We start from the raw sequence: 17,981 nt of genomic DNA, 5'->3' as shown, positions 1-17,981 counted from the left end.
GAACGAGTCTTAGGTGGTTGCAGTCGTTGGCTTGTGTCCAATAGTTAATTGACGACAAGTTAAGTCTGCTGGGCGATTAGCACAAATTCGCTAGCGGCTTCCTAACAACTATAGTCATTTACTCCACACGGCCGATGGATTCCACACTCACAGCCCTCCCCGCCCCCCCCCCACGCTCTAGAATGGAAACTTCGTCTTCTCCTATCGCCGTCTACCAGCAAAATTCAACAGGCTTAGGTTTCCCTAGTCAATAAAACTTCTTTTTATCCCGGTTAGAGTTATGTCCCAAAATATGTAAGAGAGAAATGTTGTAATATAGTATGATTTGTACGAATTACACTTTTGGGATTCGAGTGTCAAAATTTACATAATGTGAGCTTAACATGAAGTCTGACGGGTTATGTCAAAAATTTCTAAAGGAGTATTGTCTGGCCACTATTTTTTCGTCGTAAGTTTACAAAGTAAGTGGTTAGTTAAGGTATGGATATATAGGCTGCCCACCGCCCCGATGTGTAAGTGTCTTGCGTGTATGGATATAAGGCTGGTCACCGCCCTCGAACTCTGTAAGTGTTTGTGTCATGCGCATATAAGGCTTCCACGCCTCCCGATTGTAAGTGTTTTGTGTATGGATATAAGGCTTGTCTACCCCAATGATTGTAAGTGTTTAGTGTATGGCATAAAGCGTACTTAAGCCACTTCTAGAGTGTCCACCGCCCATCCAATTATGAGTCGTTCTCGTGTATAGTCTAAGTAATGTTGAGAAACATTGGGTCTTTCAGCCCGAACTGGCCCGAAGGAGAGAGAGGAGCAGAGAGAGAGAGGAGACCCCTGCCTTCCCGCGCCCCGCCCCCCCCCTCGCCATATCGCCTGCTCGCTAGTCAAATTTCAAATGTTGAAAAGTCTTGGTAACAATTTTAAAGTTGAAAAGAGACCCACTAACTCAAATACAGAAACCGTATTAAAGTCGGCTGAAACACAAAAAACCACCCCACACCCAACGTGAAACTTAACAAACAGATATCCACAAACAGATCGCCGACGTCGACGTCAAATGCGCGGGCCGTACCGCAAGGCACTCGACGCCGACCCAAATCTCTTCGCTGAAGCGGTTCGTGCGGTAGTTTCGAGAGAGGTGGACAGCCCACCAGCACCTGCCCTCACCCCAGACCGTACCCACCCGACACACCACCCTCATATCCGCTCAATGTTAGACGGAGGGCGTACTTGTCACGTCACCAATATACAAAAAAAAAAACAAAATCCTGACGTGCTCTTTCGCCCCCACCTCGGCGCACACTCTCGCCCATCACTCCAATTTCCTGCGCCAGGGAACGATGGGGAACAGTGAGGTCACTTATCTTTCTCATCTCGCTCAGCACACACCCACTGCAGGCGGCCACAACCGCACTTTTTTGCTCCACAACTCTCTCTCGACCGACTCGTGCCCCGTCCGACCGCACACGAGGGTACTTCCAACTAGAGCGGCGGACCGCATCTTAGGGGCGGCGAGCTTCGTCAACAACGAAAATCCTCCTGTCCCACGACCAATACACGGACTTCTTCTCTTCCCTTGAATAGACCGAGAGTCTCATTTTAACCTACAAACCCCGGTCGAACAGGTCAACTACAGACTGTAACCAAACCCCCCCTACACCACTACCCAACACCCTCGCCCCGCTCCCTGTGCGGCACTCAGGCCCGCGCCCCCCCCCCCCCCGGGCCTTCCCGCCCCCACTCGCCGCCCGGGCACCACAGGCCCCCCTCTCCCAGCCAAGCAGTAAACTTACATAGACTCAATAACTTCTGTTAGGTCAATTAGTAGGTCAGAGTAATTTCCCGGAATAAATTATCAGCCCTCCCGACTCTAACAGGAGAGGAGAACAGGAGAGGAGAGGAGAACAGGGGAGGAGAGGAGAGGACTAAATAATCAAAATGAGAGAGAAAATGTGCTGAGTCATTCCTTACTCCACAATTCATTTCTATTTACCCTGTGCTCTCCCTAGTGGTTTACATAAGATAAAGGAAAGTATTACTCTGTACAGTGAGTGGTTTGATTAATTCACAGAAAGCAATTCAAATAGACTTTTAGGGGAAACAACGCATTGACATAACTTTAGGGAAATGGATCTGTGTGTGAGTTTGTTGCAGAACACTTCTTACCAAAAGGTGGATGCAAAACGGCAGAGTAAGTTGTGTCTACAGACATGCACTCTTACACACTAACATCTATAAAACATATAATAGTTAAAATACACTTACACATTTAGTTACTTTAATTAAAAACGGACTTTAGCCTATATTTGAAACAATGTGTCTCCCACCAGATCACTGCCTTCAGGTTGGATCAAGGAGAGTATGTGAGGGTTCAGAATGTGATGTTGGTGAAAGGCTTACCTGTGTGTGGGGTCACCAGCAGATCCATGGTCTTCTGAGAGAGGCTGGGCCACACTGTGGACAGCTCCTTCTTTAACTCAGCGTCAGAGAGTCGCTGGGCTACCATGCCTGGAGATACACAGAGACACACTTTTAACGTTTTAATTCAAACACAACTGCCAGCCACAGCACAGTATACAGTGTTGCAATAAAAAAGGGAGGGAAGGAGAGACAGAAAAAATTATCATATTCCAACTACCGTACATTTAAGAAACAGAGCATGGAAAGCACTTAATGCGTTCCTGAGATCTGAAATTAGAAATCTCCATCAGAAGTGCAGATAGATGCAGTGAAGGCAGGAAACAAGACCCAGATATGCTCAGGAACACGCAGCCTTCCAATGAGTGCAAATGGAGGTCACATTTACTTATTTCCACACCAAAAAAAGTGAAACGTTGACTTTAATCAAATGTAGGTTAGTTAAAAGCAATAATAATATTATTGCTTAACTAACCTAATGACACACATGATAGTGTGGTGTGGTTTTCTAACCTGAGTCCAGTTTGATCTCCAGGGCAGTGCGGATGAGGGCCATCAGGGTGGAGGTGAAGTGGACGCTGTTGTCCTCGGCGATGGGCATGTTCATTTTGACAAGACGCTGAGGAGTGGAGACGAGTTGTGACAGAGAGACTTTAGATGACTGAGTGATAGCAGACAGCCCCAGCAGAACATACAGCTCACCCAGAGAAAGCAGTCTGTGTGCTGCTGCCCTTCAATACCCGCCATGGATTCAATCTGTTAGCATAAAGTACCTTAAAGGTGACTTGCTAAATGTTGTTATTATGTGTACAAGATTGGCAATAGATAAAACGTTACTGAGACAGCACACAAAAGGCCTTCTCCACAAGAACGTACAGAGGTGACAAACTAGACATTCACATTCACTGCTATTTGCTACAGTATGCACTACGCTGCAAGTCAAAGTGCACTGGTGCAAGACTGATATTGACCGAACTAAAGGTGAGAGTAGGCATGTAACGCATAACCATGAAGTTGCCTGGACAGTCGCAGGAGCTCGACTCTGGTTGCTATCCTAGCAGTCATCAACTTGGAGTTGAGATGGTTGAGTATGCTCAACATGTACCGTGGCACAGTATGCTACATAAAGAGTGTGTATTCCATCAAGCCTGGGCAGCCTTAGAAGCAATACTTTGTTTGTATAGGACTTATGTACCACAAGACGCATACACAATGCTATTGGATTGTTTGTTAGAGTTGAGCTCCCCTGGACACAAAAAGCATTCACCTACATGTGCTATTAGTGGCAGTGCAGAGAGTAAGACAGACCATAGTCAGAAAGAGATGGGGGTGGAGAGCTGAGGAGCATGCACACACTCACTCTCACACACACACACGCACACACACACGCACACGCACACGCACATGCACACGCACACGCACACGCACACACACACACACACACACACACACACACACACACACACACACACACACACACACACACACACACACACACACACACACACACACTCGCAAATATGCATGTGGTCTGTCATTCACCTAAACGCACAAACAACTACATGCTGCACAATCAATTATACAGACAGGAGAACAGTTAGTAAAGTACTATGCTGCAGGTGTTTAACATTTAAAGCAATTGAGAAGCTATATTTGATTTAAATACCAATCATTTTTAAAGCCTCATAGAAGATATGCAAAAATGGGGTCAATAAGATCAACATGCATTATCAGCTGGTGCAATGTCAATCAACATGGCAGATTTCAACAAAACATGTGGAAGTTTGTTTCATTTACAGTTTAAAAGGGTCAAAACGACTAGACCGGTTATATTATATTGAGTTGTTAATATATTACACATTAAACTTAATGTTTACTACAATTTTTAAAACCTAGATAATTCTCTAACATTAATCAATATTGCATTTAATCTGTGTGCCTGTGTGGCGTCACACCCCCTAACATGCAGCGTTTAGTTGTCTGCCAGAAGTTTTAAGCCACAATTGTTGGATACACATAGTTTTTAACTGTAAAATAACAGTACAGGATTTAAGTCATCAGACATCTGGAAAGAGTGATATTAAACGTGAAACTGACTCTGTGGGCAAGGAACACTGAAGGAATCCTGACCAGGAAAAGCAAATAAATATTCCCATAATCCCATGCTCCTCACTGTGCCATTATTGTTTGGCTGGAATGAAAGTCTGGTTGTAAAACTCAATTCAACTCAACTCAAACTCAAGTATAAAGAGGGGGCTCCAGCAACTCCAACCTGATCTAAAAAAAAGCAATTGTCTCTAAAGTTCTAATGGGATCTGGGCACATTAGGGGTCGATGGAGATTGCTCCTTATTCGAGCCAGACTCAAGTGGATATTTGACAAATTGTAGTGTTTGGCCCTTCTGCATAAGCCATCCAGATACAGATCCCACCAACTGCTTTATCAGGTGGAAATGCCATCCTAATGAATATTTATCTTAAAATAAATACACACGCACAGACAAACACACACAAATATTTCCAACAGTGACTGAGATGAGATGAGAGAAAAAGGGGATGGGCAGCGAAGACAGAATCATAAAGTGAGAAGCACATAGTATTACTCCCACAGAAAAGCAACAGAAGCTACACAAACACTAACCTGCAAGAGCTCACGCACACACACAGCCTCACAGTAACACACACACACACCCACACACACTGCTCCACAGAGTCAAACCGGGGTGTACCATTCAAAGGAAATAATAATATTACAACAAAAGGGAGAAAGAATCCTGCATAATTAAGTATAGGTATGTTGATTAAAATAACTGTATGTCTTAAGCTCTGTTATCATTGGAGATGGGTCTTAGCCCACAGGAAGAAAGAGTACAGACAGTAAAGATGAGGTAGGGGCTTACACCAAAAATATCAGCGCACTAGCAAAACAAAGTGAAGAGAGGAGGGAAAACTGCAGAGCACAGACGTTGGCTTGAGTTCACGCCAATGAGAGAAAGACTGTGGAGCACAGGAGAGAAGATGGAGGAGGGTGAGGGTCTACCTTGTAGGCGACTCTTGGCGGACATTTCTTTCCCAAACCTAACGGCGGGGACATGTGGAGCAGCATCTGATACATATCGAGATACTTGATACGGCCACTTGACAGGGTAGGAAATCAGAAATAAACAAAACGCAAACAGAGAAGGATGGGGAGTTAGAGAAGGAGGTGAGGAACCAAGGAAGAAGAACAAAAGAACAGGAGAATAATGGAAAGGAGAAACAGAAATCTGTGTTAGTAGATTTCCTAGGGTGAGATGGAAGGTGGATGTCATCCTTGGCCGCGGTGGCGGGGCACAGGGATGCATCGCTGTGGAGCTCAGGATCCCTGACAGGAAACATGGAGTGGTAAAGAGTGAGTTTGGTGGGAAAGGGGAGGGGGGAAAGAAGAAGGGAGGATGGGTTTACCCAACACAAAGAATGCTGATAGGAGGGAAGAGAAATGACAGCATTGTCACGGGATGTCTGCCTCAGCATGCCAGCAGACATTCCACTAGAACCAGGGTGCACGGAGACAAAGGTTTCAATGCCAGCACAAGAGAGGTCTGAGGCAGAGACGTCTCCATCAAAATATAAAATCCTTCATCAGGCTTTGGACCTTATTCGTATTTTTTAAGATTAAGTAAAGTCTTTTTTCATATAACAAACATGCCTCAATGTTTTACACGTTGTATACACATGTCCTGAAACTAGTGATCAGTACTTTGATGCTGACTATTAAAATGTGTGTGCTGTATACTGTAACTTTGCTGTGGCTTTGAAAGCTTTGTTTCCACTCCTGCATCACCAACCAAAGCCAGTCAGTTTGAAGTGGCGGGTGCTCGTGTAAAGGTGATTTCATTGGTGCACAGCCATTCAGTTTAAAGTCTCTTGGCATAGAAGTACACAAAGCACCCTAGTGACGGAAATGTCAGGTATTTGCAAACCTTATATGCTACCCTATTAGGGCAGTTCTTCCCTAAGCCAAGGGGGGGTGAGATAATTCGTAACAAATTGTACATATCCTTATAGGAAATCCGTCCGCTGTGGAGAAGAACAAGCACATAAATAAACAAACGTTCAAGACAGCAGTAAATCAATAATCATCGGGCTGACTGCATACAACAAGCTATAGGAACAAGGCTTCTGCACAAGGCCACATTTAGTAACCTTGGTAACAAAGGGGGAAAGATAGGAGTAAAGTTAGGGTATCTGTTCCCCTCACTCTACTTTGCATGCTACTCTCGGGGGCCCAGAGGGAGACGTGAACATACCATGCAGCCGGGTCGTACTCGGCCCACACCCGGATGAACTCATCGAGGTGATGAGGCCCCAGGATGGAGGAGTCTCTGGTTAGGTACTCAAAGTTATCCATTATCACAGCCACAAACAGGTTCAGCATCTGCAAAACACAAAGCACAGTTACTCCTGTGTTCGACCAGGTAACAGCAGCATCTGAAACCAGCAGTATATTTCAACAATTTCCTCATGTTTTTGTGTGTAAGTGACTAAAGACAACAACCACCCTGCTCTGTCAGTATATAAACTATGTCAATAAAGAGGAACGGCTCCAAAGCAGGGATTCTGATACAGATAGGTCACTTTAACAGAAACTGAATGAACTGAATAAATAAGCAATCAACCTCGTCATCACGCTAGTTCTTGAAGAATCAGAATCAGGTTTAAAACCTAAGTAGATTTATTGACCTAGGGATGAAATCAATGTGAGCTTCCTGCAAAGCCAACATGTCACATCTGAATGTAATGCTCTGGCAGACTTCAGACTAACCAGGAAGGAGCAGAGAAAGATGAAGGAGACAAAGTAGAAGTAAGCAAAATCACTGCCGCACTCTTTCCCTTGGGAGCCGGATCGCTCGTCACAGACTTGGTGACTCAGACATGACAACATGATCTCTTGCCAGGCCTCACCAGTTGCACTCCTGATAGAACAGAGGCAGAGAGAGAGACAGACTATACCTGAAGAGAAATACATGGCTGGCAGCATTTTTTATCAGCTCCAGCTCCACGAATATTAAACAGACATTATAATGTAGAATGAGCAGTAGTTCAAATTCAGAATCAGAATCGTTATTCCTTTAATAGTTACACAGCCAAACAAGTACACAACCATGGCTACAAAATGTGTAGCAGCAATTTAAGTAAAACTAAGTGACATAAATAGCATATTAAGTATTGTGACCTTGAAAAAGTTTGAGGACATTTATGAAAGATGTATTTTTCACATAAAGTGATTATAGCACCAATATAATTGCAAATACACTACCAGTCAAAAGTTTGGACACACCTTCAAATTCAAAGTTTTTTATCTATTTTAATTTGTTCTACTTTGTAGATTAATACTGAAGACATCAAAACTATGAAAGAACACATTGAATCATCCAGTTAACAAAAAAGTGTCAACAAATCCAGAATATGATTTTTATTTTAGATTCTTCAAAGTAGCCCCTTTCAGCTTTGCACACTCTTGGCTACTCTCAATCAGCTTCATGAGGTCGTCTCCTGGAATGGTTTTCAGTTGATACGTGTGCCTTGTCAAGAGTCAATTTGTGGAATTACTTGCCTTCTGAATGTGTTTGAGACCATCAGTTGTGTTATGCAGAGGTAGGGTTAGTGCACGGTGGAAAGCCCTATTTGACTGCTGTTGTAATCCATATTATGGCAAGAACCACTCAACTCAGTAAAGAGAAACGACCGTCCATCATCACTTTAAGAAATGAAGGCCAGTCGATCCAGAAAATGTCAAGAACTTTGAATGTTTCCTCAAGTGCAGTCGCAAAAATCATCGAATGCTATGATGAAACTGGCTCTCATGAGGACCCCCCCAGGAAAGGAAGAGCCAGAGTTACCTCTGCTGCAGAGGATAAATACATCAGAGTTACCAGCCTCAGAAACTGCAAATTAAAGCACCTCACATTAGAGCCCACATAAATGATCACAGAGCTCAAGTAGCAGGTAATCTCAACATCCACTGTTTAGAGTCTAAACAGTGGATGTTGAGATTACCTGCTACTTGAGCTCTGTGTCAGAATCGCGTTTTTCAAAACGCGATTCTGCGATCGCAGAATTTACTGCATAATCAGCAAAATGGCGCAGATTTTTAAAAGGCCGCATATTTATCAAAAGGCCGCATAATCCCCGCATTTTTCCACAAAAGTTGAGAAGAAAAAAAGTTATCTCGTCTTGACGTGACGTCATCAGCTCGCGCATCACAGAATGTAAACAACACTGTATAGAGTGAACGTGTGGAGCTCACACGATAGAGAAAACACCAAGATGAAAAAATCTAATCCATCTCATTTACCGACGAACATTTCTANCTACTAGTGCTTTACAGTATACGCAAGTCAGTCAGCCTTGTTTGGATTGCAGCTGCACTCCTGGCATGAGGGCCTCTTTTCTACCCCACACCGAGCCTCCGGCACAAGAGGGTAATGAATACTCACGCTGACGGCCAGGCCCAGCAGGAAACGATGGTGACTATATCCAGAAATAAACCTTTAGACACCCTCGGTAAAACAATTTAAACAAGATCTTTAATTGTAGATTATATCATTTTACTGATACCAACTATATAACTATGTTACTTGTTCTTTAAAAAATAAAAATATAAAAAATATTTTTGGGGAAATATATTTTTTATGAATTTTTAATTTTTAATACATATCAAGAAACATGTGCGCCGCTATTGACAAACATGTCAATAGCGGCGCCCCTAGCGCCCCTATTGACCGGCCGCCACTGTATGTGGGGGAAACTTCTGAAGCAATTGGAGACGGGACTCAGAGAGACACAAGGAGGAGAGCTGGAGCTTTGATGGCAAACACTGACGGTTTATTTGGAGCTTCGGCCGGAGAATTCACAAGACATGTCACGGGCCACGATCTGACCACACGGTTGAGATGCCAAACCAATTCTGAAGAACTCTTCTGTAGTTCCAGGTTTTAACTAGTTCGGAGTGTAATAATCAACATTCTTTATCAGCGAGACTAAACAAATACAGACACTGAATCTAACAAGAGCTCTCGTGCATAGAAAATAATGTACGCCAGGGAATCTACGTTCCAGATAAAAGAAAGGCCTCTAGATGTCCCTGAATAATAAACTATCTCATGTCAGCTTGTGCTCGGTGATAAGCTGGCAACAACAATGCGCCAAGCTGCCCCTCGTCGTACAACTATGCCATGGGAAAAGAGACAGTGAGAAGAGAAAATGACGAACTTTGTCGAAGGTTGAATACCTAAGCAAATTATTCCCTAACAATATATATATACATACATACATATACACAGAATATATATTTTGGGAGAGATATACACTAGTATTGGACGAAGTCAAAAGTTTGGACAAATCTTCTCTTTTATTTTTTTTAATTGGTTCTACATTGTAGATTTATACTGAAGACATCAAAACTATAAAATAACACATATGAAATTGTCTAGTAAACAAAAAAGTGTTTAAAAAAAACAGAATATTACCTATATTTTGCTGGCTACTGCAGAATGCTGTGGTAGCCTTGCTGGTTCAGTGTTCCTTGAATTCTGAATAAATCGCCAACAGTGACACCAGCAAAGCTCCCCCCCCTGACTGCACTTGAGGATACATTCAAAGTTCTTGACATTTTCTGGATCGACTGGCCTTCATTTCTTAAAGTGATGATGGACGGCCGTTTCTCTTTACTGAGTGGAGTGGTTCTTGCCATAATATGGATTACAACAGCAGTCAAATAGGGATTTCCACTGTGTACTAAGTCTACCTCTGCACAACACAACTGATGGTCTCAAACACATTAAGAAGGCAAGTAATTCCACAAATTGACTCTTGACAAGACACACGTGTTAATTGAGAACCATTCCAGGTGACGACCTCATGAAGCAAACTGAGAGAAGCTAAGGGTGTGCACAGCTGTCATCAAGGCAGAAGGGGGCTACTTTGAAGAATCTAGAATTAAAAACCATATTCTTGATTTTTTTAACACGTTTTTATTAACTAAATAATTCCATATGTGTTCTTTCATAGTTTTGATGTCTTCAGTATTAATCTACNGCTGGACAGTGACACTGAAGAGGAAGACTCAGAGTTGGATGTTGATGAGGCCCAGGAAGAGCCCGTTGACTGAAAGGGTTTAGCCAAAATGCAGAGGATTGCTTAATCCTCTGCATTTTGGCTAAACCCTTTCAGTCAACGGGCTCTTCCTGGGCCTCATCAACATCCAACTCTGAGTCTTCCTCTTCAGTGTCACTGTCCAGCCTTGTTGAGGATGGCTCTGTGTCAGGCTCAAAGAGCCTTAGGTTTGCCCGAATGCCAACCAGTTTTTCCACTCTCACATTTGTGAGCCTGTTGCGAACCTTTGTGTGGTCTCAATAGCCATGCAGTAAGCAGTGTGCTATGGCATGGATATTCAAGTGTACTTGAATGGCATCTGTTTGTTTTAGTCAAGATTATGCTAAAATATACTCTCCCCAACTATTTCCTGTTCAACTGTTTCCTATGAAGAGCCAACCTTCAATTTAGAAAATTCCCAGTTAATTCCCATAAATTCCCGTTAATTCCCGTGGAAAGTTTCCATCTTTGAAAATTCCCGGAATTTTGCAACCCTAATCAGAACAGAGTGGGCGAGCTGACCAATCGGAGCACACTGGGCTCACAGGGAGGAGGGGCAGGAGCTCCAACAAGCCGTTTAGGATTGAGAATGAATACACATAAATACAGAGATGCTGTATGAGAAACCAATGTGAGTTTGGAAAATTGAACAATGTAAATCTATTCTAGTATACCTCAATAATGGAATTATGATCAGTAGAAACGGGTCCCTTAAGTATTTTTTTTTCTGACGAGTTTTTAATGTTACTCCCTACATTTTAACACAAATATCTGCACTTTCTACTTCTTACATTTTCAAAACGGGCTCGTTACTTTCGTTTTAATGCATGTGAGGTGAATTATAAATAATTGTTATTTTGCATCATTGCGGGCCTTCCCCAACATCAAGACTGATTTAAAACTAAATGGATGTGACAATAACACGTAGAGAAGACGAGCCATGGTGTGCAGATCATGCACGACAGACGAAAACAACGTAAAAGACGTATGAGGAAACAGCTAGGCAGAAAGGTCTAACTGCATAATGTCCATGAGTAACGCTATTACAGTCAGCGACAGGACTGAAAATGAAGATAACATTGACGGAGGCGATTCATCAGACCACCAGCAAGACATCCCGCATCCATGGCTGTACTTAAGGGAGATGTTTGAAGTTGTGGACGCAAAAAATGATTTGTGGCGAATGTACTATAATCATTTTTGTTTTATTTGTTTAGGCCTATATTAAGGCAAAGTAACCCATCTAAAATGTTGGCGACAGCAAATACAGGTACTTTGTTTTTGTTGTTCACGCTGAATACATTCAGAATGGTATTAATAAAAGTTTAAATGAAGCTTCTTTCCCCTTATATTAATAATATATTATATTAATATGATGTAAGGTTTAGTTAGCTTTGCACAAAAACAGCCAGTTTAAAAGTAACTTTTTACTAGAACTGCAAGTACATTTCAGAGATTGTGTATACTTTTGCCACCTCTGGTCATAAGCAACACGTTTTACAGACTATTTCCAATAAAATCAATACATATACTGTTTTGATTTTGTTGAATAACCTTTTGGTTCAACACCATACCAAAGTGATTCACATTAACCATATCTTCATAGTCTTGCTCTTTAATGTTTTTATTTTTCCTTTTTATACAACTATTATTCTGAGGCGTTCCGGAATGGCTACATTTAGGAAACTAAAAGCATTGAAGCATAGGTTGAACATTAGCAGCACATCAGGGTCATGGCAACTAAAACATTTTTTTTAATAATGTTTCTATATCCATGAAAATATCTGACCTTGACTATACCATCTTGTATTTGTGCAAAGTTTGTTTACATTTTTTCACACTTAATTTGACATTAAATCTGTCTGGAGGCAAACCTAAAGACTGTTCCCACTTGGACCCATTTGATGTGGTTGCAATAATGCACCTGATAGTCTGTCAATAATATTTGTTTTAATAAATATGATTGGCTTGAAAGGAGGGCTTTCTGTCACCTAATCCCTAACCGACAAGCAAGGGTGTGGGCTCCCTACAGAACATTGTAAAGGTTTCCCATGAAGAAAAATACAATTTTAGGCATACCACTTTGCAACAGCACTCCCAACCGCATCCAATCCAATGCACACACAATACATTTTATACAATACCGAAGTGAATTTGGCCGTTGAAAGTTGAAGGTTTAATGCTTTTTGTTCTGGACCTGTCACCTGATTTCTGGCCACCTGAGTGACAGCTTGCGTCAGAGGAATTGTCATTCCGGCTGATTAGTCTGTCAAGACTCGAAGGCCGTTGTTGCATCCTTCACATAATTAACATTGGCCACAAAAGACAGTGGCAGCTTTGGATATAATCAATTTGAACTGTGTTGCAGGGACATATCCTGTGTAAATAACAGGCTGTTAAGTAGCTGTTTATGTGCATAAAAGCATATAAAAAGGTGGAAAACGGGAATGTTTGTCACACGTTTTGAACAGGAGAAGGTATTTGTATTGTACTTTAGAAGGAAATGTAACCTTTGCACCCTTTATGGTACTATTCCAACACAGCTTACTCCATCAGACACAGTCTGAAACGCTACTTCATGAAAATGACAAGCGCATTGGCACATATATAAAAGCAGCAAAAAGTACAAGATCAGACATAGGCACGCTCACAAAGGGAGACAGCTATGCGAGATGCAACAAGAGGAAACAAACAAACAAGTCGACTCACTGGCATGCACCAGTCGCCACTGAAGCTCGCTGAAACTGAGTGACATCCGTTTACCTTTTTTGTTCTCTCCTGGATTCTCAAATTGCTCCATGGATGGGAAAAGCAAAAGAGCTCCCGAAAACACTGAGGTTGAATATGTGCATTTTTATTTTCCATATTCATCCCCTTCTGACAGGCAGGAACACACCTATTTAAAAGTAGTTTTTTTAATGTAGCAGGTCGTGTCAAGCCTTGCCACCTTGTTGCATTCGATCTGCAAAAAGGCAGATAAAGTACAAAACAGGGACAACAGGTTATTCTAAGGCAATTATTATGTTTCCTGAGCTTAAATGTTCCCTTCTTGCAATTATTTTTTTCGAATATTCATTCAAACACATTTTGAACCAAAAACTTTTAATTTCAAAGCTTCCTTTTGTAACATTTACAAGTGGTTACATCAACACTAAGCTTTGTCTATAAACTTTACACGGTTTCAACTTTTTCTCGCCCAATTGCACGCAACCTTGATGAACTTTTACAGAAGTTATCAAGAGCATTCGTCGTAAAGGTTAAAGAAAGGGTTTGGATTTGAAAAAAGTGACTGAAGTCCCTGTGAGAAGAGGAGAAGGGGGATGAGAGGAGGGAGAGAAGGGTAGGATGAGAGGAACAGACTGATTTGCAAAACCCTACAGCAGCCCTCAAGCTAAAATCCATAACTGTGCCGCTTTATGCTTGGCTGTCATAGCTCCGCGCTCAGTCACTCATCCAGACGCAGACATGCACACACACAGGCATGGATGCCCACCGCCAACAAGATACCCACAGCCACAGAAACACCTGCCACATTTATATGAGCACAATTATGGAGACAGATGTCCTTCTAAATGACATTCAGAAAATGTTGAGCTTTTTTAAAGTGTTATTCAACAGTAAAGGTCATGACAAAAATAAGATTTATAAACCTGCATTGGCCTCGTTTTGCACGAACACTCGTAATGGAACTTAATGCACATATATTATGCAAACACGCAAATGCTCATAATTGAACACTTTTGCTTAACATCTTTGAACTGATGAATACATTTGAACATTATATTTACTTTTACCCTTTGAATGCAGAGATTGTGCAGTGTGTGTGTTGTTGGTAAACTTCCTGTCACTGCCTGTGCCACGGTCCGGCAAAGGCCTTCCAAACGCCTCAGGGCATGCCGCCAGCCAACCAAAGATAAAAGTCCTCACCATGACAACGGCTGCAGTTATCCACTTTTCTGTCTTATCACCCTGGCGACCAACCTGGTTTTAGATCCCTTTCACGTAATAAAGTCTTCATCAGCACCTGTCGGGTATGGGGTAGGCTGCAATGAAAGCTACTTATGTTTTTTGGGAAGGGGGGCTGTGGCTCAGTGGGTAGTGAGCTGGACTTCGAATCAGGGGATAGCAAGTTCGAGTCCCACTGCAGTCAGCATGTCGTTGTGTCCCTGTGCTCCAGTGGGGATTGTCCACAGTACTGAATGTATGTAAGTTGCTTTGGATACAAGCGTCTAACAAATGACATGTAATGTAATATGTTCATCTCGTAGAGTGTGTGTGAATAGACCCTCCAGAAAAACACGATTCTGCGATCGCAGAATTTACTGCAAAATAGCCCAATTGCTTTTACAATAAATAAACATTGAATGTGTTTAATTGAATAGTAAAGGGGTTTAACGTTAGTGGCAGGTTGTGTGTGAGAGAGAATAAAAATAAGACAGCCCAATATTTATTTTTTCCGCATATTTCGCAACTTTCCGCATATTTCGCAACTTCCCGCAATTTCACCGCATAAAATCACATAAAAACCCCGCATGTTTGATTGCATAATCAAGGATTTTAGCCCGCATAATCAAGGAATTTAGCCCGCATAATAAAGGATTTTTGCCCGCGTTTTTCTGGAGGGTCTAACTGTTCAGAGGAAAATGCGTGAATCAGGCCTTAATGGTCCAATCGCTACAAAGATCCATACTGAAGATGAACAGAAAGAATAAGAGAATTGTTTGGGCCAAGAAACACAAGGATTGGACAATAGACAGTGGAAATCTGTAATCTTACATGTACTTGGTCTCATGGGTCCAAATTTGCGATTTTTGGTTCCAACCTCCGTGTCTTTCTGAGACGCTTTCTGGTGACACTGTTGGTGATTTATTCAAGACTCAAGGCACACTTAACCAGCATGGGTACCACAGCATTCTGCAGTAGCCAGCAAAATATAAATAATATTCTGGATTTGTTCACACTTTTTTGTTTACTAGATAATAATATGTATTCTTTTATAGTTTTGAAGTATACATCTACAATGAAGAAACATTTGAAATAAATAAATAACTTCGAATTTCAAGGTGTGTCCAAACTTTTGACTGGTACTGGTACTATTGTACATCGCATGTTTATTGCACAAGATCTTGACAGTCAGTTTTGTCAAATTGGCTTCAACTAGCCATTGCGTTAAAGCCACAAGATTAAAATGTTCACTTCTTACCTATGAGTGGATCAGTAGTGATAATCTCATTATCACTATACATACTGTGGGTAAAAGTCTTTATACTCGGTCGTACATATTTTACATAGTTGATTCTTAACTAAGTATATTTTGCAGAAAGTGCAAGTGTAAATGTCTTCATAAACTGTCCATAAGTGTAAAAGTTATCCAAAGTGCTTGTGATATATACGTCAATTATAATAAAGCTTGTTATACCTGAACAGCAGCATGAGAGCTTGGAGAAAAGTGCGGAAGTTGTTGTGGTGATTAATAGCTGTGTCCTCATTCATCGCAATGTTGCCAAACACCTACAGCAGAGACAGTGAGGGAAATGGATATACTGTTTTCCTTTTTTTTATTAGGAATGGTAAACCACAACATGAATATCATGACCTCCGCGAGCACAGCATCACCCACCTGCATCCCAATGATGGCATAGATGAAGAACAGCATAGCAATCAGAAGGCAAACATAAGGCAGGGCCTGGGGGAAAGAAAACAGGAAACAGGAAAACAAGAACACATTTACACATTCCAGACAGGAATCTTTGAGTGCAGTAAAAGAAGACAAATTGCTTTACTATCCCTCCATTATTATTTCACAAACACACATAGGCCTGACAAACACATATGTCCACCCTGTCTCTTAAAAACAATGTTCCCATACAGCAAATATGCATTCTCAAATGTGTTCCTAAAGAAAGAGAACTTAAAAAATAAGTCAATGTTGACTTTTGGTTTCACATGAGACATGAACAGTGACAATGTCCTGTGTTTGTTTGACCCATCCACCAACCCTGTTCTTACCTCCTTCATACGACGACCCACACTTTGATATGAAATGTATTTTACTTATGTATTTTTCCTCATGTGAGTGTGTGAGTGTGTAAAAGTGCAGGTGTGTGAGCACCTTGAAGGACTGGACAAAGGTCCAGAGCAGGATGCGGATGGTGTAGCCCTGTCTCAGCAGCTTGATGAGCCGGGCCGCTCTGAACAATCTCAGAAAGCTCAGGTTCAGCAGCCTGTCCTGTTAGAAAGACGACATCAAACCATTATCAACCACATACCAGGATCCCTCACTGAACACAGCCTTACTAGGGCTTATTAAAGTCACCTCAGCTGGTTATCTGTTCAGTTATTACTCTATACATACTCTAACTATGATTCTACAATATTCTGTGTCATGGGTTGAGAAAGCCTGCTCAATTTACCAATCCTGACTCTCTATTTTCCAGGAGCTGATATAAATCTGTATCATGGCCCAGAGATCACTCCTTAAAGCCCCTGTCACACTGTCCCGAACTTGACACCCGATGGACACACGATTAAGGAAATGTTCAAATTCGGCTCTGATCGTAACAACATCGGGCCATTCGTGAGGGCATCTTAAGCCATCGTATGACCGCTGGTGGAGTTTCTCAGGCTCCGGCAGCAACTTTGTGAGCGGCAACTTCGTAAGGCACTCGTGAGGGCATCTTGTCAAATCGTGAGAGCATCTTGTTATCATCGGTGCCATCGGGCATTCGCCCTCACTCTGATCGGGGCGAATGCCCGATGGCACCGATGATAAAAAGATGCGCTCACGATGGCCTTACGAAGGGCAAAATTGACACACGAATTCAACACGAAAATGAACCTTCGCAAGGTCTTTCGACAATTTTTTGGCATGCCAAAGATTTTGCCACCGCTCACGAAGTTGCTGCCGATGGCTTAAGATGCCCTCACGAATGTCCCAATGTTGTTACGATCAGAGCTGAATTTGAACATTTCCTTTATCGTGTGTCCATCGGGTTGTTTTATTGCACAACAAAATCATGTAAACATATTATGTAAATAACCCAATTTTTGTTCTGTGAAACTGAAAAGGATATAATATATTATTTTGAAGGCGAGTTGACAGGAAGTTGTTGTTGCTATGGAAACAACATTACGGAGAAAACTTAATATCTTCTACATATAAAGACGGAGAAAGTAAAGAACAAAGTCTGAAAATATCAGTACAGTATCATAGTACTTTAACATAATTGTTGTTGTTACTTTCGTTGCAGTTGTATGTCTTAAATGTAATGTAAATGTTGCCTTTGTGTGTGGTTCGTTGCCATTTTCGTGCAAATTCACAATTCAATATTCGTGTGTCCATCGGGTGTCAATTTCGGGACAGTGTGACAGGGGCTTTAACAGTTGTGAAGATTTAGCAGCCAGGTATATATTGCACAGATATTAACGGCATAT

The 17,981-nt window shown here is 41.8% G+C and overlaps 1 protein-coding gene across 1 annotated transcript in view; it reads right to left on the bottom strand.

The window, feature by feature from the left end:
* The window catches only part of LOC104941708 (voltage-dependent P/Q-type calcium channel subunit alpha-1A-like), a gene marked incomplete at its 5' end in the record, with an annotated part of 18,025 nt that extends 1,249 nt beyond the window's left edge, over positions 1 to 16,776 (bottom strand). Inside the window, 8 exons of the mRNA XM_010766842.1 lie at positions 2,395 to 2,502; positions 2,926 to 3,031; positions 6,374 to 6,470; positions 6,701 to 6,828; positions 7,216 to 7,366; positions 15,967 to 16,058; positions 16,168 to 16,233; positions 16,660 to 16,776. Coding sequence (XP_010765144.1) covers positions 2,395 to 2,502; positions 2,926 to 3,031; positions 6,374 to 6,470; positions 6,701 to 6,828; positions 7,216 to 7,366; positions 15,967 to 16,058; positions 16,168 to 16,233; positions 16,660 to 16,776 — 865 coding nt within the window. The remainder of the gene's footprint in view (positions 1 to 2,394; positions 2,503 to 2,925; positions 3,032 to 6,373; positions 6,471 to 6,700; positions 6,829 to 7,215; positions 7,367 to 15,966; positions 16,059 to 16,167; positions 16,234 to 16,659) is intronic.
* Positions 16,777 to 17,981: the final 1,205 nt, after the last annotated feature.

The sequence above is a fragment of the Notothenia coriiceps genome, unplaced genomic scaffold (assembly GCF_000735185.1).
Source record: "Notothenia coriiceps isolate Sejong01 unplaced genomic scaffold, NC01 NC01_scaffold00003763, whole genome shotgun sequence".
Classification (NCBI taxonomy): domain Eukaryota; kingdom Metazoa; phylum Chordata; class Actinopteri; order Perciformes; family Nototheniidae; genus Notothenia; species Notothenia coriiceps.
This window is presented reverse-complemented; position numbering and strand designations above follow the sequence as displayed.